This window comes from Lagenorhynchus albirostris, chromosome 15, assembly GCF_949774975.1.
Source record: "Lagenorhynchus albirostris chromosome 15, mLagAlb1.1, whole genome shotgun sequence".
NCBI classification, from domain to species: Eukaryota; Metazoa; Chordata; class Mammalia; order Artiodactyla; family Delphinidae; genus Lagenorhynchus; species Lagenorhynchus albirostris.
Window position 1 is genome coordinate 28411364 of NC_083109.1, and position 21559 is coordinate 28432922.

Sequence of the window (21559 nt, forward strand, 5' to 3'; positions counted from 1 at the left end):
TGTGAATAAATGGATATGCATGAGTTAAAGTGCATAACTTCTGGGTAGAAAAATTGGAAAGAAGGAAGACGTGCTGATGGCAATTGAGAGGTAAAGGGAAAAAGTAAAAAGCAGAGGGATGGGATTTAGGTTCCTGAAAGACAAAAGAGAACCAAAGAATTAGAGGACTCAGAACATTTCTCCCACTATCAAAACCAACCAACCGGGCTTCCCTGGTGGCGCAGTGGTTGAGAGTCCGCCTGCCAATGCAGGGGACACGGGTTCGTGACCAGGTCTGGGAGGATCCCACATGCCGCGGAGCAACTAGGCCCGTGAGCCATGGCTGCTGAGCCTGTGCGTCAAGCCTGTGCTCCGCAATGGGAGAGGCCACAACAGTGAGAGGCCTGCATACTGCAAAAAAAAAAAAAACCAAAGCAAAACAAAACAACCAATGAACCAACCAAAAACTCCGTTAACATCTTGACTTATGCTGTACTAGTGAAGAGAGGTCTATTAGGCTAGAAATATTGTAAAAAACCCCAATACCATAAAAACAAACAATAAGATGTGCATCCTCACACCAGACCCACTGGATGCAGCCTGCAGTGGTTGGAGCCCTCAGATGCCCGGGGTAGGCTTTGGATCCAGGGAGAAGGATCACATCAGCATCTTACACTTCTCTTCAGCCTGCCAACCTAGGTGCTCCAAAAGACATTTCCAGCTTTACTACACTAGCAAGCATCATGCGTCAGGCACCCTGCAGCACCCTGAAGTACCAGCCCTGGTTGAGCCTGAGCAGAAGATGGAAGATGATAAAGCATTTACAGGCCATACCAGACAAGATGGCATGGACTCTTCTCTCCTACTTTCCTCGTTCAGTACAACTTGAACCCTAGAAATAACACACGGGACAAGCATAGAAGGACTCTGAAGTGGAAGAGGAGGCAGACTGTCTAGGGACCTGAGGACTGGAGGAAGAACACAGCAGTCAGGAACCAAGCACAAGAGGAGACACAGGTGTGGCACTAGGAAAAAGAAAAAGTCTAAATCAATAATCTAAATTCCTGCCTCAAGAAATCAGAAATGAAGGAGCAAAATAAACCCAAAGCAAGCAGAAGGGAGGAAATAATAAAGAAGAAAAATCAGTGAAAGTGAAAACAGATAAACAATAGAGAAAATAACTGAAACAAAAAGTGGGCTCTGAGATAGCCTTATCCACCAGAAGGCAGACAGCAGAAGCAAGAAGAATTACAATCCTGCAGCCTGTGGAACAAAAACCACATTCACAGAAAGATAGACAAGATGAAAAGGCAGAGGGCTATGTAGCAGATGAAGGAACAAGAAAAACAACTAAATGAAGTGGAGATAGGCAACCTTCCAGAAAAAGAATTCAGAATAATGATAGTGAAGACGATCCAGGACATCGGCAAAAGAATGGAGGCAAAAATCGAGAAGATGCAAGAAATGTTTAACACAGACCTAGAAGAACTGAAGGACAAACAAACAGAGACGAACAATACAATACCTGAAATGAAAACTACACTAGAAGGAATCAATAGCAGAATAACTGAGGCAGAAGAACGGATAAGTGACCTGGAAGACAGAAATGGTGGAATTCACTGCTGTGGAACAGAATAAAGAAAAAAGAATGAAAAGAAATGAAGACAGCCTAAGAGACTTCTGGGACAACATTAAACGCAACAACATTTACATTATAGGAGTCCCGGAAGGAGAAGAGAGAGAGAAAGGACCAGAGAAAATATTTGAAGAGATTATAGTTGAAAACTTCCCTAATATGGGAAAGGAAACAGCCACCCAAATCCAGGAAGCACAGAGAGTCATATACAGCATAAACCCAAGGAGAAACATGCCGAGACACATAGTAATCAAACTGGTAAAAATTAAAGACAAAGAAAATTTATTGAAAACAGCAAGGGAAAAACGACAAATAATATACAAGGAAACTCCCATAAGGTTAACAGCTGATTTCTCAGCAGAAACTCTACAAGCCAGAAGGGAGTGGCATGATATACTTAAAGTGATGGAAGGGAGGAAACTACAACCAAGATTACTCTACCCAGCAAGGATCTCACTCAGATTTGATGGAGAAATCAAAAGCTTTACAGACAAGCAAAAGCTAAGAGAATTCAGCACCACGAAACCAGCTTTACAATAAATGCTAAAGGAACTTCTCTAAGGGGGAAACACAAGAGAAGAGAAGGACCTACAAAAACAAACCCAAAACAATTAAGAAAATCGTCATATGAATATATGTATCTATAATTACCTTAAAAGTGAATGGATTAAATGCTCCAACCAAAAGACACATGCTTGCTGAATGGGTACAAAACAAAACACATATATATGCTCTCTACAAGAGACCGACTTCAGACCTAGGGACACATACAGACTGAAAGTGAGGGCATGGAAAAAGATATTCCATGCAAATGGAAATCAAGGGGAAGCTGGAGTAGCAATACTCATATTAGATAAAATAGACTTTAAAATAAAGAATGTTACAAGAGACGAAGAAGGACACTACATAATGATCAAAGGAACAATCCAAGAAGAAGATATAACAATTATAAATATATATGCACCCAACATAGGAGCACCTCTGTACATAAGGCAACTGCTAACAGTTAAAAGAGGAGAGCGACAGTAACACAATAATAATGGGGGGACTTTAACAGCTCACTTACACCAATGGACCGATCATCCTAAATGAAAATAAATAAGGAAACAGAAGCTTTAAATGACACAATTTAAAGACCAGATAGATATAATTGATATTTATAGGACATTCCAACCAAAAACAGCAGATTATACTTTCTTCTCAAGTGTGTATGTGACATTCTCCAGGAGAGATCACATCTTGGGTCACAAATCAAGCCTCAGTAAATTTAAGAAAATTGAAATCATATCAAACTTCTTTTCTGACCACAGTGCTATGAGATTAGAAATGAATTACAGGGGAAAAAACGTAAAAAACACAAAAACATGGAGGCGAAACAATACCTCACTAAATAACCAAGAGATCACTGAAGAAATCAAAGAGGAAATCAAAAAATATCTAGAGAAAAATGACAATGAAAACACGGTGATCCAAAACCTGTGGGATGCAGCAAAAGCAGTTCTAAGAGCGAAGTTTATAGCTATACGAGCCTACCTCAAGAAACGACAAATCTCAAATAAGCAATCTAACCTTACACCTAAGGGAACTAGAGAAAGAAGAACAAACAAAGCCCAAAGTTATCAAAAGGAAAGAAATCATAAATATCAGAGCAGAAAATAAATGAAATAGAAACAAAGAAAACGATAGCAAAGATCAATAAAATTAAAAGCTGGTACTTGGAGAAGATAAACAAAATTGATAAACCATTAGCCAGACTCATCAAGAAAAAGAGGGAGAAGGCTCAAATCAATAAAATTAGAAATGAAAAAGTAGAAGTTACAACAGACACTGCAGAAATAAAAAGCATCCTAAGAGACTACTACAAGCAAGTCAATGCCAATAAAATGGACAACCTGGAAGTAAAGGACAAATTCTTAGAAAGGTATAACCTTCCAAGACTGAACCAGGATGAAATAGAAAATATGAACAGACCATCACAAGTAATGAAATTGGAACTGTGATTAAAAATCTTCCAACAAACAGAAGTCCAGGACCAGATAGCTTCACAGGTGAATAATATCAAACATTTAGAGAAGAGCTAACACCCATCCTTCTCAAACTCTTCCAAAAAATTGCAGTGGAAGGAACACTCCCAAACTCATTCTATGAGGCCGCCATCACCCTGATTCCAAAACCAGACAAAGATACTACAAAAAAGAAAATTACAAACCAATATCACTGATGAATATAGATGCAAAAATCCTCAACGAAATACTAGCAAACAGAATCCAACAACACATTAAAAGTATCATACACCATTGGGCTTCCCTGCTGGTGCAGTTGTTCAGAGTCTGCCTGCTGATGCAGGGAACATGGGTTCGTGCCCCGGTCCGGGAATATCCCACCTGCCATGGAGCGGCTGGGCCCATGAGCCATGACTGCTGAGCCTGCGTGTCTGGAGGCTGTGCTCTGCAATGGGAGGGGCCACAACAGTGAGAGGCCCGCGTACCACAAAAAAGAAAAAAAGTATCAAACACCATGATCAAGTGGGATTTATCCCCGGGATGCAAGGATTCTTCAATATATGCAAATCAGTCAATATGATACAATATATTAACAAACTTAAGAATAAAAACCATATGATCATCTCAAGAGATGCAGAGAAAGCTTTTGACAAAATTCAACACTGATTTATATAAAAACTCTCCAGAAAGTGGGCATAGAGGGAAGCTACCCCAACATAATAACAGCCATATATGACAAACGCACAGCAAACATCATTCTCAATGGTGAAAAACTGAAAGCATTTCCTCTAAGTTCAGGAACAACACAAGGATGTCCACTCTCACCACTATTATTCAACATAGTTTTGGAAGTCGTAGCCACAGCAATCAGAGAAGAAAAAGAAATAAAAGGAATATAAATTGGAAAAGAAGAAGTAAAACTGTCACTCTTTACAGATGACATGATACTATATGTAGAGAATCCTAAAGATGCTACCAGAAAACTACTAGAGCTAATCAATGAACTTGGTAAAGTTGCAGGATACAAAATTAATGCACAGAAATCTCTTGCATTCCTATACACTAATGATGAAAAATCTGAAAGAGAAATTAAGGAAACACTCCCATTTACCACTGCAACAAAAAGAATAAAATATCTAGGAATAAACCTACCTAAGGAGACAAAAGACCTGTATGCAGAAAACTATAAGACACTGATAAAAGAAATTAAAGATGATATCAACAGATGGAGAGGTATACCATGTTCTTGGATGGGAAGAATCAATATTGTGAAAATGAGTATAGTGCCCAAAGCAATCTACATATTCAATGGAAACCCTATCCAATGGCATCTTTTATGGAACTAGAACAAAAAATCTTAAATTTTGTATGGAGACAAAAAAGACCCCTAATAGCCAAAACAGTCTTGAGGGAAAAAACGGAGGTGGAGGAATCAGATTCCCTGACTTCAGACTATACTACAAAGCTACAGTAATCAAGACAATGTGGTACTGGCACCAAAACTGAAACATAGATCAATGGAACAAGATAGAAAGCCCAGAGGAAAACCCATACACCTATGGTCAACTAATCTATGACAAAGGAGGCAAGGATATACAATGGAGAAAAGACAGTCTCTTCAATAAGTGGTTCTGGGAAACCTGGACAGCTACATGTAAAAGAATGAAATTAGAACATTCCCTAACACCATACACAAAAATAAACTCAAAATGGATTAGAGACCTAAATGTAAGACCAGACACCATAAAACTCTTGGTGGAAAATATAGGAAGAACACTCTGACATAAATCACAGCAAGATCTTTTTTGATCCACCTCTTAGAGTAATGGAAATAAAAACAAAAAGAAACAAATGGGATCTAATGAAACTTAAAAGTTTTTGCACAGCAAAGGAAACCATAAACAAGATGAAAAGACAACCCTCAGAATGGGAGAAAACATTTGCCAACGAATCAATGGACAAAGGATTAATCTCCAAAATATATAAACAGCACATGCAGCTCAATATTAGAAAAACAAACAACCCAATCCAAAAACGGGCAGAAGACCTAAATAGACATTTCTCTAAAGAAGACATACAGATGGCCAAGAATCACATGAAAAGCTACTCAACATCACTAATTATTAGAGAAATGCAAATCAGAACTACAATGAGGTATCACCTCACACCAGTTAGAATGGGCTTCATCAGAAAATCTACAAACAACAAATGCTGGAGAGGGTGTGGAGGAAAGGGAACCCTCTTGCACTGTTGGTGGTAATGTAAATTGATACAGCCACTATGGAGATTCCTTAAAAAACTAAAAATAGAATTACCATACAATCCAGCAATCCCAGTACTGGGCATATACCCAGAGAAAACCATAATCAAAACAACACATGCACACCAATGTTCACTGCAGCATTATTTACAATACCCAGGTCACGGAAGCAACCTAAATGCTCATTGACAGACAAATGGATAAAGAAGATGTGGTACATATATACAATGGAATATTACTCAGCCATAAAAAGGAACAAAATTGGGTCATTTGTTGAGACGTGGATTGATCTAGAGACTGTCATACAGAGTGAAGTAAGTGAGAAAGAGAAAAACAAATATCGTATATTAACGCATATATGTGGGACCTAGGAAAATGGTACAGATGAACCGGTTTGCAGGGCAGAAATTGAGACACAGATGTAGAGAACAAACGTATGGACACCAAGGGGGGAAAGTGGAGGGGGTTTGGGGTGGTGGTGTGATGAACTGGGTGATTGGCATTGGCATGTATACACTGGTGTGTATAAAATTGATGACTAATAAGGAAAAAAAAGAGTGGGTTCTTTTAAAAGACCAATAACATTGAAAAGCTTCTAGTACAACTGCAAAGAAAAAATGAATGACACATTTTCAATATCAGGAATGAAACAGAGGACATCACTACAGACCCTTCAGACATCAAAAGGATAGTTAGGGAATGTTATGAAAAACTATACAGGCAGAAATTTGACAACTTAGAGACAATGGAACAAATACCTCAAAAAGCAGAACCTACCACAGCTCACACTATATTAAATGAATAATCTGAATAGTCTTAAATAATTCAAATTCTTTTCAAATAAAAAAATAGATTCTCAAGGCCCAGATGGAGTCATGGAAAATTTTTGCCAAGAACTTACAGATGAATTAAAATTTTGGTGCACAAAAACAACAATAAAATACATTTTGGAAAATTTGAATTTATACTCCATTTTAAATGATATTAGGGGATTAATGTTGATTATATATTAAGTGTGCACTGGTATTAGTTTTTGTAGAAAATCAAGGTCCTTAACCGTATGACCACACAATTGTGGACTCCACTGACACTGGTTGTGCACACAGGAGTAAGTTAAAGTGAACACAATTATGCAACTTTTCTATATCTCTTGTTTAAGGGAAGTTGTTTGTTCTCCCCTTCCTCTCTTTATTCTTCCAGCAGGCAGGGACATGGTCACTCAGTGACCTAGCATTGACCCCGAAGTTGAGGACAACACCACGGGCATGTTGGAAGGAAGGTGGGACTTTGAAAGGTCTTCTGGAGGAAAGACTCCTGGATGTGACTCGACCCTCTCTTGATGTTACATGACAGCCTATAAGACATATTTTATTCATAGAAAGGGGGACTGTCCTTGGGACGATGCCCAGCTGAGGGGGAACCTGTCTTTAATTAGCACATATCTGTTATAAAGCCTGGTGGTTCCTGTCCTCAGGGACTCAGATTCACCTTTATTAGTTTAGCCCAATCATCTGAACTAAAGGCAACAAATCTTCAACAGCATCCCCCGTCCCTCGTTTCTCCCTGAGTCTCCCTCTGGGTTGTTGAAGCAGGAACAGAGATCACAGCTGAACTGAGATCTGCATTTAGAAAATGTTCAGTGAGCGACTGTGATCATTACTAGTCCATTGTCACAAATCAGGGGACAAAGGAGCCCTGTGCAGTGACCACTCATGGTCACCTGGGTGCCAGGTTCAGACTCACACTTCATGTCCTCAGGGCTACCCTTCCAAAATTTCACAGAATATTAGGTGCAAGTGTCTACTGGGGTGATGTTACTGATATAGATGGAAAAGTCTAGGCTGGAGAGAGACTAAGCAGAGGTTAGAAAGGACAAGGAGGAGGGAAGTGGGTGGGTGGACAGGGAATGAGGAACATAATTACTGTTAGTTGAAGAGCATGAGAGGCAGGACTCCATGAACAGAATGATCTCCCTCCTTCCTACTTTCTTTCATGGAAATATATGTCAAGAGATCTATAAAGAATATGCCAAACTCTTACCAGTGGTCACTCTTGGGGGTGTGGGATTTAGGGGAGGGAACTTATTTTGAAATTCTATTTTACACCTATTGACTTCTAGATTGTTCTATAATAAGCATGAATTACTACCTTTAATATTAAATAAAAAAAGTAAAGAACTGGGTCAGTTGGAGTGGAGGCCTCACCAATACATTCATCTGCATCCTGGTTCTTCTGGGGAGCAGAGGACTCCACGATGTCGTTTTTGGTGACCGCCGGCTGTCCGTCATGCTCCACCTGGCAGGTGAGCAGCACAGCCTCCCTGTGGGCAGATGAGTTCACCACGAGCCAGCTCGTCCGGTTAAAGGTCCCGTCCTTGTTCTCTATGAGGGTCGAGGCCATGTCTATTCGGGACACATTTCCGTTCTCCAACCAGGTCAGCTGTAGGCGCTGGGGGTAGAACTTGTTCACCTGGCAGGTGATATTCACCTGGTTCCCCACCATGGGGTGTTGGGTAATCATCAAGGTAGGCGGAACTGAAACAGCATAGGCAGAAGCTCTGACCTTATGGAACCAACAGGTCACAGGAGAGGGGCTGGATAACAGCTTCCAGCACAGCAAGGGAGTCACCAGAGGACAGAGCCAGGCATGCAGCAGGCGCTCAGACACCGGGGGTGTCTTTGCATAGAAATGAAATCATAAGCACACTGCAGGGCGCACAGTAGGTGCTCAAGGACTGGGCTCCTAGTAGGTTAATGATGTGTGTCATCTACAAACACAGCCCGTGGCATGCAGTTGGAATATAATACCTGCAGCAAAATATACGAAATCGCCAAGCACATAGGGGCCTGGCTTATAGTAGGTGCTCAGTAGTTGGAGAAACTATTGATTAAGTAAAGGAAACTACTCAGCACAGTGCTTGGCACATGATGGGTGTCCACCTGGCAGCTGCCGTTAAAACGGTAGTTAGTGACCAGCTCATCTAGGAGCCTGGTGATGGGGCAGGACTGTCAGGAAGTAGATTCCAGGCAATTTGAGGCCTGGAGCAAAAAGCAGGGAGGAGGAAGGGGCTGGGGCCTTGAGAGCAGGTGCGGGCTTAGGCTGGCATGAGGGGCTTCTACCTCGGATGGTCTCAGACAAGTTGGCTGTCCCACGAAGAGGAGGGTCTCCCTGCAGGGTGATGTGGGTCACTTCGCAGATGACCTGGGAGCGAACATCCCCTGGGGCCAGCACCACCTTGGTTGTGCTCGAGATGCTGTAGGAAACTTTGTTTCCCTCTGGTTCCACGTCGGTCTGGGAGGCTGAGAGCTCATTGCCATTTTTGAACCATTTCAGGGAGATGTTTCTGGGGGTGAACCCGTGGGATTTGCAGGTGAAGCTCACTGTCTGCTCAGGTGTGACCCTCACTGTGGGGCCTGATACCACAGGAGGAGAGGGTTTGGCTACAAAAGGAACATTTATAAATGATGAACATGATTGTAATTATCATCACTAATGATAAAAATGTGACGCAGTTAAGAACCACCACACATATTATGTTTTAAATTCCTCAAATAGTTCTGGGAGGGCAGTGTCATCATCCTCATCTGACAGAGGAGACAGACACACAGGTTCCCAGAGGTGACTCTGAGTCGGGGGCAGGGCTGACATCGAATTCCAGGCCTGAGTTCAAAGTCCACCTTCTTACATCTGCCAGGTGATTTCCCACCAGTTTGGGCAAAGGAACCAAAGTACTGATTGGTCTCACTCTCCTATTAACTGTTCCTAGCTGGGCTCCCCCTGGAAAACTTAGGTAAGTTCGGAGAAGTGTTCACAGAAGTAAATGCAGGGGAAGCGGGGTCATAGCGGGACCACATGGAAGCTGAGCCAGGCTAACCGTCCAACGAGAGCTGTGGCCATGGCACCTCCCAGCTCCTCGTCTGTGAAAGGGGACAGCAGGCATTACCCTTCCCGGGCTTCAGTGAGGGTTAAATCAGGCAGTGGGAGCATTTTTGCTATGAGTAAAACACAAGATGATTCACAAAACCAACAAACACAGATATCTCTTTAACCTGGACTGTATTTATACCCAGAGCTGTCCCTTCAGGTGTTTATGAATTTACTGCATAGTTTTCATTCTTTCCACGAATATTTCAGTAGGACCAATGTATCAATCCCTGAATTTCAAAGGAAGGGAGCAAAGGGATGTTTTTCTGAGTCTGGGTTCTTCTCTTGGTTCAGTTTTGGGTTGAGAAGAAAGATCACTGAGTGCTGAGAAACCAGTGGTGGTTAATTTCTTAATTGTTATTAAATCTGTAGAGACACAGGCACAGGCCTATAATGCACCCAGAAACACACAAATGGGTAAATGAAACGTGAGGGTGCTTTCTCTCTTTAGAAGGTTCCTGTAGCGTGTTTCCCAATTGTTCATTGTTACTCAACACCTCCTGTAAAAGTCAGCAAACATTACAAATATTTGCATTTGTAAATACTTAACTTGCTTCTTAAAACTCATCAAACGTTTGAGGACATAGCAAGGAGTTACCTTAAAATGTCAAATTGTATAAACACCAGCATCCTGGACACCCCTAAAGGAACAAGATACAACACCCATGATTGTTATCATAAGATCTGGCCATTCTAGTTCTAAAACAAAAGCACAACAGAAACACCAAGAAGAGTCTCAAATCGTGCTCCATGTAGCTGTCATACAAAAATCCACAGGAAAAAACTAGTAGAAACACCAAATTATAAATCTGTTCCCATTTTTAAAAATAATTCCCTCAAGAAACAAGTTTGGGGAATTGGTTTTCAAACTACACAAGAGATCACAGGCATTTTCCTGCAGATCAGCTCTTTACAGAAGCTGTAAGCATTTTGAAAGGAGGAAGAACAGATTTTGTCAGTGTCACTGTGGCGTGTTGAGGCAGGAGGTCTCCAGGCTGAGCAGGGAGGATTTGCAGGCATTCCAGAGCCTGTTTACACACACACGTGTGTAAAGATGGGAAGGTTTCCCCAGTGATGAAGCTCGGGTCTGAACAGGGTGGTCTGAGTTGGGAGGACGCACCTCTCAGCCCAGGTGAGCTCTGTTGGAGGTGGGGTGTGTGCCTGCCAATCGACTCCGAATGACTTTCTTGGGCGTCCTAAAAGCTGTCACCATCACGGGCTATTCTGAAGCACTCACACCCAGGAGAGCTGTTCGTACAACCCAGGCACCACGGGTGACCCGCCTCTGTCCTGGAAAAACCACAGCTTTCCCTCTGACCTCAGAGAACACGTGACTCAGGGCTCCTCTGCCCTAGCAGGGCACCAGCATCCTCTGCAGGAGTGAGAAGACTCAGCTGCGCAGGCCCACGTCTGACCAATTAAATCAGAATTTTTAGGGTGGAACCAGGGTCTAGGGATCTTTTACCATCTCTCATTCTAATAAGTAGCCAAGGTCTAAAGGAGCCCAGCTCCACCCCAACCCCAGTTGTACTTAGTCCTGTAGAGAAAGTGACCCATCCGAGGTCCTCTGGCTCCAGCACATCAGAGCTCACGTTGGTGGAACACGTACCATATGCCAGGATCTGCTCTAAGCTCTAGACATGCGTCCCTCATTCAGTTCCTGCAGATGCTCTGTGAGGGCAGGGCTGTCACTGACGGATGAGGATATGAAGCCCCAGTGTGGGGAGGGACTCGTCAGAGGTCCCAGAGCTGGGACGGGGCAGAGCTGGGATGGAGGCCCAGGCAGGGGGGCTCGGCCCAGGCTCTCAACCACTGTGCACTGAGCTCAGTGATACCCAGTCCACCCCATCCAGGGCTTCCCAGATGCTCTCGAGTCATCACAGACCCCTGAAAGGCAGCGTGATTACCACCATTTTACAGACGGGGAAACTGAGGACTAGAGGGAACTGAGACTAGCTAAGATCACAGTCTGGGAGGCCAGCACCATCGCTCCCTGAGGGAGTCACCAGGTCGTTGTACCCTCAGGATGTAATGCAAAGGCTGTGTGATTATCCTCTTTCTACACGTGAGGAAATGGGGCCCAGTACAGGGAACTGGGTCACAGCCTTGAAAAAACACGACTGGGGGGCCCCTACTCTGTGCTGGTGATTTAGACAGAGCACCTCAAATCCTTCCAATTCTACTGAAAGGAGACCATGGTGATCACCATTTTACAGATGAGAAAACTGAGGCTGAGAGAAATGAAGGGACTGTCTCCTCACCCTCCCCACCCACTGTGTCCCAGAAGTGTTTCCTGTCACCTCCAAGCTTTCATGGCCATCAGCAGAGCAAGCACCCCACCTTCACAAGCCCCCACACTACCACCACCCTCCCCTTTTCCCTCTGAGATTCTTGACTTCAAGCAAGTACAGGGAGGAGTGGCTTCTGAGTGCCCAGGCCTGGGGACCCTGTAGCAACAAGGGAAGACATGGGCCCCTGACACCTGAGTCTAGAATATGAACTCTTGCTCACGCGGGGCCCCCAGCACCCTCTAGGGAGCACCTCCCCCTCCTCATCCTCGGCCTGCAGAGCCAGGAATGGGTGTGCATGGTGCTGCTGGGACCGCACTGGCCCCTCTCTGTGCTGTCCACACTGCACTTCCCGGAGCTGCTCCCCCATGAGGCCTAGTGAAGAAGCAAGATCGCAACAACAGAGAGAAAAACTCCTGGTGCTTTTAAGTGTGCTGAGCCCTGCATTTTAGGAACATTCAGCACATCATGAGACACTGTAGTATCTGTCTGATCTGTGGTAAAGCTAGACTTGCCTCCCATACAGGACTTTTTAAAATGCTTATTGCTAAAGAACAGAACAATACAAGGTTTTAAGAGGACAGGCCTGGAGTTTTCTCCACACTTGCCAGCACAGTGGGGTGTGCAGAGAGCAGGGTCGTGAGTCTAGGTACTTGGGCTCAATCTTGGCTCCCCTACCTGCTCACATATCAGGTCCTCTCTCCGAGCCCCAGTGTCCTCATATGTAAAAGGGACAACAGATGGCCCTACGCTCAGAGCACTGGTTATAAGGAGTAAATGCCATGAGGAAGATTCAGAATCTGACAGGCTGCTGCTCCCCTCCCCCTCCTTCCCTTCTCATCCAGGGAATCCCCTGGGCAGGCAGCCTGGGGACGAGGACGAGCAGCCTCCTGGGAGGCAGCAGATCTGAGTGGCAGTGGAACCACTTACTAGCTGTGATTGGCTGAGCAAGGAACCGACAATCTGGGAAGTGTAGTAATATCGGCAAAATCAGGATAAAGCCACCTTGCCTGCTAATGCCTGGAGCTCTGGGAAGATTCATTTGCTACCATGACTAGGAGGGAAAGTTGGCAATATAATCACACAAATTAAAATACACATACTCTCTGATCTAGCAATGCTACTTCCAGTGGGTATTTCCCCTTTGAGGAGAGTGACACATGGAAAGGTTATCCACTGCGGTGCTGTTTCGATAGCCCGAGGTTAGGAACACCTTAGTATCCGTCAACAGGAGACTGTAAAATGAAAACGATTGTCTCCATACCCTGAATGTTAAGTAGCTGTTGAAACAATGCGCAGCTCTAGGTGCTGGTATGGAATGAGGGATTTGGGATCATGTGGCTGAAAGTAGGGAGAAGTTTCCAGTCGCCTCAGGACTTAGGGCCTGAATGCGAGGAGCCTCCTGACCCTATGGGAAAGCAATGAAAACATCATGTTCAATGGTTAATTCAAGGAGCTTTTATTCTTTAACTTCCATGTACCAGGCTCTTCCATGAAACCAGTTCCAATGCTGGTACAGGAAAGAGCCTGGCCTGGAATCAGATTGGGTTCTGGAAGGATCCCCTCACTCACTGACCATGGGACTGTGGTCTGGGTTCCAGTCACCTCTTGGCCTCAGGCCACCATCTGTACATGGAGGGTTGGGCAGACAGTGTCAAAAGGTCTCTCCTGTGTCACAGTCCAGGATTCAGGAGTTAGGAAGAGGATCCAGGGTCTTTGTCAGAAAACTCTTAATGAGTGCCTTTGCTGCCTCAATGGGGCAGCCCCTAAGTCACCCACATGGGGAACCTCTTCCCGGGGGAGGGACATTCTGAGATGACCCAACTCTGCTGGGAGCCTTCAGTGACTCTGTGAGTCGGTCTCTGAATCACAGGAGGGTTTTCCCAACAGACCCCCAGGAAACACTCAACCTCTGGGCATCTCCTCTAGCCCTGGCCGTTAGAGTAAACACTGAACCTATGCCTCTAGGAATTTCTTCTCAGTGTGATGTTTCTGAAGAGGAAATAAAGAAACCCTGCCCTGGATGGACTTCTCTTTGGAAGGGGAGAGAACATAAGTTCCACGGGAGAAGAGCCTTGTCTGCTTTGTTCACTGCTGCTTCCACAACATCTGGAGCAGGGCCTGGCACACAGTAGGTGCTCGATAGGTGCTGAATAAAGAGAAGACTCAGCCACACTGAGGGGAGCACTCTCTGGAGGCAGGAGGTGATACCTGGGCTGTGACGGGGCAAGTCGCTCAGACCTTCAGTTCCCTCAGCCCTGGAACCAAAGGGCTAGACGGGATGGAAAAGGCAAGGGCTGTGGAGCCAGGCAGACTGGGGTTCCAGACTTTTCCCAACTTTCCCAGTTGTGGGGCCTTTAGCAAGTAGCATGACCTCTGCAGGCCTCAGTCTCCCTGATCTGTAAAAGGGAGTGAAATCAGATCTTGATATAAACACCCACTGCTGCACTTGATTCTTCTTTTTTTTCTTTTTTCTCAAAGGATGGAGGGCATTCTTGTTGACTTGTTGTCACAGACCAGGGGGACAAAAGAGACCCAGGCCATACTCACCACTCACAGTGAGATGAGTGCCTGGTCCAGACTTAACCTCCACGTCAGGGCTTGCTTTCTTGAACTTCACACAGTAGTACATACCGGTGTCTGCTGGCGTGATGTTACTGATGTGGATGGAAAAGTCCATGTTGTTTCTCCTTGTAATATCTGCAACAGTTGTTACTCGAGGGAAGGGGGCTCCTTTGAGACTGTAGATTAACTCCCGGCCTGGCCCTGTGCCCCTGAACCACTTGACGGGCCCCACGGGGAGCAGGGAGGTCACGTCGCAGCGCAGAGTGGCCGTCTCTCCTGCTGCAACTGAAACTGACCCGCCAGGCTGAATCACCTGCAGCTCGTCCTCACCTGCCACTCCTGGAGGGAAACACAATCCAGTTATTTATTCATCCTTAGGTGATCCAGTAGGTTTTCTCAGTTATTTATCAACAACAGTTTTCATTAACTTAGTGCACCATGAGCCAGCCTTGAACTCAGCCCATTGCGTGTATATTGCATGCAACTTGCACAATGAACCTATAACGTGAGACCCTAATACAAGAGAGGAATTGAGGCACAGAGAGGTTAAATGATGTGGCAGAGAATGAGTTTGAGTACTTGAGCCCTCATTGGAAGTGTCACACTTCACCAAATATTTCTGGCTGTTCACTTTGTGGCCTCCTGGAGTGCTGCACTTCTGGCCTTTGCATTAGGTGGGATCACATGTCTTCTTTAGACCACTGAGTTGTGAGGAGAAGTGATGGATATATTTCGTAGGTTATTCATTTAACTGCAAGAGGCTTTATGGACCAACTTCCATCTTCCCCAGAGATCCACATTCTCATGATGAGGTTGGCTCCAACAACCTGGATACTTGAGTGGCAGTGATGTGCAGAGCTCCCAACACAATGAACATTTAGTTTAAGAAGAAAGTAAAATATTGTTTCAAGTCCCTAGCATTTTTTCCCAATGACATAGTCATGTTTTATTAGTTACCTAAGGCTGCTGTAATAAATTATCAAAAATTTAGTGGCTTGAAGTGACAGTTTTATTATAATTCTGGATGTCAAAGGACCAGAAATGGTATTACTGGACTAAAATCAAGGAGTTAGTTGGGCTACATTTCTTCTGGATGCTCTGATCATTGTCTCTCCAAATTTTTGAGACTGTCTACACTCCTTTTCTCATGGTTTCCATCTTCTTATGACTCTAATGTTGCTTCCATTGTCACTTGTACTTCTCTAACTTTGGCTTTCCTGCCTCATTCTTATAAGATTATATTGGGCCCACAATGATAATCTAGGATATTCTCCCCATAGCAAGGGTCTTAACTTAATCACTTTTACAAAATCTCTTTTTCCAAGTAAAGTAAAATATTCACAGGTGAGTATAGGGCATAGATCTCTTTGGGGGGGCTACTTTTTTCTTTTTACTTGATTTATAACTTTTTTATACTGAAGTATTGTTGATTTACAGTGTTTTGGTAATTTCTGCTGTACAAAAATTGGCTCATTTATACATACATATATTCTTGTATATACATATATACATTCTTTTTTTAATATATTCTTTTCCATTATGGCTTATCATAGCATACTGAATATAGTTCTCTGTGCTATACAGTAGGACCTTGTTGTTTATCCATTCCATATATAATAGATTACATTACCCCTACCCTCTCCTCCTTGGCAACCACAAGTTTGTTCTCTATGTCCGTGAGTCTGTTTCTGTTTTGTAGATAGGTTCCGTGGTCTCATCTTTTTTGCGGGGGGAGGTCCATGTGGCATAGCTTGCGGGATCCTAATTCCCCAACCAGGGATCGAACCCAGGCCCCCTGAAGTGGAAACGTGGAGTCCTAACTACTGGACCACCAGAGAATTCCCTGTGTCATCTTTTAGATTCCACATATAAATATCATATGGTGTTTCTCTTTTCTCTTTCTGACTTACTTCACTTAGTATGATAATCTCTAGTTGTGTCCATGTTGCTGCAAATGACATTATTTCATTATTTTTTATGGCTGAATAGTATCCCATTGTATATATGTACCACATCTTCTTTATCCATTCATCTGTCGATGGACTTTTAGGTTGTTCCCATGTCTTAGTTATTGTGAATAGTGCTGCTATATGAACATAGGGGTGCATGTATCTTTTTGGATAAAAGTTTGTTTGGATATATGCCCATGAGTGGGATCACTGGATCATATGGTAATTCTATTTTTATTTTTCTGAGGAACCTCCATATTGTTTTCCAAGGTGGCTGTACCAAATTACATTCCTGCCAACAGTATAGGAGAGTTCCCTTTTCTCCACATCCTCTCCAGCATTTGTTATTTGTAGAGCTTTTAAGGGTGACCATTCTGACTGATGTGAGGTGGTACCTAATTTTAGTTTTGATTTGCATTTCTCTAATAATTAGTAAGCATCTTTTCATGTGCCTATTGGCCATTTGTATTTATTCTTTGGAGAAATGTTGTTGAGTTGTATGAGCTGTTTGTATATTTTGGAAAGCAAGCCCTTGTTGGTCAAATCCTTTGTGAATATTTTCTGCCATTCAGTAGGTTGTTTTTTTGTTTTGTTTATGGTTTCTTTCGCTCTGCAAAAGCTTGTAAGTTTGATTAGGTCCCATTGTTTGTTTTTATTTCTATTGCCTTGGGAGACGGACCTAAGAAAACTTTTGTATAATTTATGTCAAAAAATGTTTTGCCTATGATCTCTTCTAGGAGTTTTATGGTGTCATGACTTATGTTTAAGTCTTTAAGTCATTTTGAGTTTATTTGTTTGTATTGTGAAAGGGTATGTTCTAATTTCATCGATTTACATGCAGCTGTCCAACTTTCCCAACACCACTTGCTGAAGAAACTGTCTTTTTCCCATTATATATTCTTGTTTCTTTTGTCAAAGATTAATTGACTGTAAGTGTGTGGGTTTATTTATGTGCTCTCTATTCTGTTCCATTGATCCATATGTCTGTTTTTGTGCCAATACCATGTTGTTTTGAGTACTGTAGCTTTGTAGTATTGTCTGAAGTTTGGGAGGGTTATGCTTCATGCTTTGTTCTTTTTATTCAGGATTGCTTTGGCAATTCTGAGTCTTTTGTGGTTCCATATAAATTTTAGGAGTATTTGTTCTAGTTCTGGGGAAAATTTTATGGGTAATTTGATAGGGATTGAGTTAAATCTGTAGATTGCTTTGGGTAGTATGGCCATTTTAACAATATTAATTCTTCCAATCCAAAAGCATGGGATATCTTTCCTTTTCTTTGAATAATCTTCAGTTTCCTTTATTAATGTTTTATAGTTCTCAGTGTATAAGTCTTTCACCTCCTTAGTCAGGATTATTCCTAAGTATTTTATTTTGGGGAGTGTGAGTTTTAAAGGTATTGTTTTTTTTACATTCCCTTCCTGATATTACATTGTGAGTGTAAAGAAATGCAACCAATTTCTCTATATTAATCTTGTATCCTGCTACCTTGTGGCATTTGTTGATCAGTTCTAGTAGTTTTTGTGTGGAGTCTTTAGGATTTTCTATATATAGTATCATGTCATCTTCATATAATGACAATTTTACCTCTTTCCTTCCAATTTAGATACATTTTATTTCTTTTTCTTGTCTGATTTCTGTAGCTGGGACTTCCAATACTATGTTGAATAGAAGAGGTGAGAGTGGGCATCCTTGTCTTTTTCCATTTTTTAGTGGAAAGTCTTTCAGATTTTCACCATTGAGTATTATTTTAGCTGTGTGTTTGTCATAAATAGTTTTGTTCCCTGTATACCCACTTTAGCAAGAGTTTTTATCATGAATTGATGTTGAATTTTGTGAAACGTTTTTTCTGCATCTATTGAGATGATCATGTGGTATTGTTTGTGGGGTGTATCATATTGATTTATTTCTGTATGTCAAAACATTCTTGTGAACTTGGGATGAATCCAACTTGTCCATGGTGTATGATATTGTTTATGTGTTGTTGGATTTGGTTTGCTAATGTTTTGTTGAGAATTTTTGCATCTGTATTCATCAAAGATATTGGCTTGTAATTTTCTTTTTTGGTCGTGTCTTTGTGTGGTTGTGATATCAGGGTAATGGTGGCTTCATAGAATGTCTTTGGGAGTGTTCCCTCCTCTTCAACTTTTTGGAGGAGTTTGAGAAGGATCAGTATAAATTCTTCTATTTGTTTTATGTATGTTTGGTATAGTTCACTTGTGAAGCCATCTGGTCCTGGACTTTTATTTGTAGGACGTTTTTTATTACAGATTCTACTTCACCTCTCATGATCAGTCTGTTCAAGTTATCTATTTCTTCTTGATTCATTATTGGTGGGCTGTATGTTTCTAGAAACTTGTCCATGTCTTCTATGTTGTCGAATCTGTTGGCATATAATTATTCATAGTATTCCCTTATGTTTTTTTGTATTTCTGCAGTATCAAATGTAATGTCTCCTTTTTCATTTCTTATTTTGTTTATCCAGGATCTCTCTCTTTTCTTCTTGGTGAGCCTGGCCAAAGGTTTGTCAATCTTGTTACCCTTTCAAAGAACCAATTCTTGGTTTTATTGATTTTTTTCTACTGTTTTTTAATCTCTATTTTATTTCCTCTCTGATATTTATTATTTCCTCCCTTCTGCTGGCTTTACATTTTGTTTGTTCTTTTTTTCTAATTCTTTTAAGTGGTAAGCTATGTTGTTTATTTGAGAATTTTCTTGTTTCTTTGATGAAGGCTATGAACTGTATTGCTATGAACTTCCCTCTAAGGACTGCATTTGTTGCATCCCATAGATTTTGTATTGTTGTGTTTTCATTGTCATTTGTCTCAAGGTATTTTTAAAATTTCCTCTTTTATTTCATCCTCGACCCATTGGTTTTTTAGTAGCATTTTATTTGGTCTCCATGTAATCTTTTTCCTCATTTCTTTTTCTGCGGTTGATTTTAGTTGAATGCTGTTGTGTTCAGAAAAGATGTTTGAGATAATTTCTATACTCTTAAATTCATTGAGGTCTGTCCCAATATGTGATCATTCCTAAAGAATGTTTCATGTGCACTTGAAAAGAATGTGTAGTCTGGTTTTTTTTTTAATGTAAAGTCTTGAAAATATCAATGAAGTCCAACTGTTCTATTGTATCATTTAGGACATTCTGTCTAGAAGATCTGTCCATTGATGTGAGTGGGGTGTTAAAATCTAATTATTGTATTCCTGTCAATTTCTCCCTTTATTTCTGTTAGTATTTGTTTTATGTATTTGGCTGCTCCTATATTATGTGCATATATGTTGACTAGTGTAAAATCCTCTTTTTGTGTTGAGCCTTTTATCATTATATAGTGTCCTTCTTTATCTTTAGGGCCTTTGTTTTAAAGTCTATTTTGTTTGATGTGAGTATTGTGACCCCCACTTTCTTCCCATTTCTTTTTGCATGAAATATCTTTTTCCATCCCCTTACTTTCAATCTATGTGTGTCTTTTGCCCTAAACTGGGTCTCCTGTAGGCAGCATATTGTAGGCTCTTGTTTTTTTAATCCAATCTGCCACTCTGTATCTTTTGATTGTAGCTTTCATTCCATTGATATTTAACGTAATTTTTTTTTTTTTTTTTGCGGTATGCGGGCCTCTCACTGTTGTGGTCTCTCCTGTTGTGGAGCACAGGCTTTGGATGCGCAGGCTCAGTGGCCATGGCTCACGGGCCCAGCCACTCTGCGGCATGTGGGATCTTCCCGGACCAGGGCACGAACCCATGTCCCCTGCCTTGGCAGGTGGACTCTCAACCACTGTGCCACCAGGGAAACCCCAATGTCATTATTGATAGCTATGTATTTATTGCCATTTTGAGCCTGTTTTCCCATTGATTTTGTATTTCTTCTTTGTCCCTTTCATTTTCTTTTTGCGGTTTAATGATTTTCTTTTGTATTATACTTATTTCTCTTCTTTCTGGTTTTTGTGAGTCTATTGTATGTTTTTGATTTGTGGTTACCTGTTTTTCAAGTATATTAACCCCATCTATATCTACTTGCCTTAGACTGGTAGTCATAGAGGCTCAAACACATTCTATGAAATGAAAACAAATGTACATTTTCTTACTCTCTTCCCCCACATTTTATCAGTATGATTCCTATGTCCTCTTTTACATCTTTATGTTCATCCTTTTGCTGTTCATTGTGGTTATCATCACTTTCACAGAATTTTTTTGATTTTTCAAATCTGCATACTAGCTTATTTAAGTGATTTGCTTCTAACGGTGATTTTGTCTTTCCTATATATTCTTACTTCTTTTCTAGAGAAGACCTTTCAATATTTCCTTTAGAATAGGTTTAGTATTGCTATTTTCTTTTAGCTTTGCTTGTCTGAGAAATTCTTTATCTCTCCTTCGATTCTAAATGATAATCTTGCTGTGTAGAGTATTCTAGGTTGCAGATTTTTCCTTTTCAGGGCTTTGAATATATCTTGCCACTTCCTTCTGGCTTGCAAAGTGTCTGTAGAGAAATCTGCTGATAGCCTTATAGGGGTTCCCTTGTAATTAACTCTTTGTTTTTCTCTTGCTGCCTTTAGAATCCCCTCTTTATCAACTTTTGCCATTTTTTATTAGAATACATCTTAGTGTAGGTCTCTTTGGGCTTACCTTGTTTGGGACCCTCTGTGCTTCCTGTACCTGGATATCTGTTTCCTTCTTTAGGTGTGGGAAGTCTTCAGCGATAATTTCTTCAAATACATTTTTGATCCCCTTTTCTCTTTCTTTCCTTTCTGGAATCCCTATTATGTGTAGAGTGGCAAGCTTTATATTATCCCATAGGTCTCTTATATTCCTTTCATTTTTTTTTTTTCATTTGGTTTTCTGTCTGCTGTCCTGATTGGGTGATTTCCATTATTCTATCTTCCAGACCACTTATTTGTTCTCCTGCATTATTCATTCTGCTATTCATTGCCTTTAGTTCACTTTTCATCTCAGCAAATGAGT

General features: G+C 41.7%; 1 protein-coding gene across 1 annotated transcript in view; it reads right to left on the bottom strand.

Moving 5' to 3' along the window:
* Positions 1-21559, bottom strand: part of LOC132505053 (signal-regulatory protein beta-1-like) — a 38879-nt gene that overhangs the window by 972 nt on the left and 16348 nt on the right. Inside the window, exons 2-4 of the mRNA XM_060122922.1 lie at positions 14641-14994; positions 8998-9318; positions 8083-8412 (exon numbers count right to left, since the gene is read on the bottom strand). Coding sequence (XP_059978905.1) covers positions 8083-8412; positions 8998-9318; positions 14641-14994 — 1005 coding nt within the window. The remainder of the gene's footprint in view (positions 1-8082; positions 8413-8997; positions 9319-14640; positions 14995-21559) is intronic.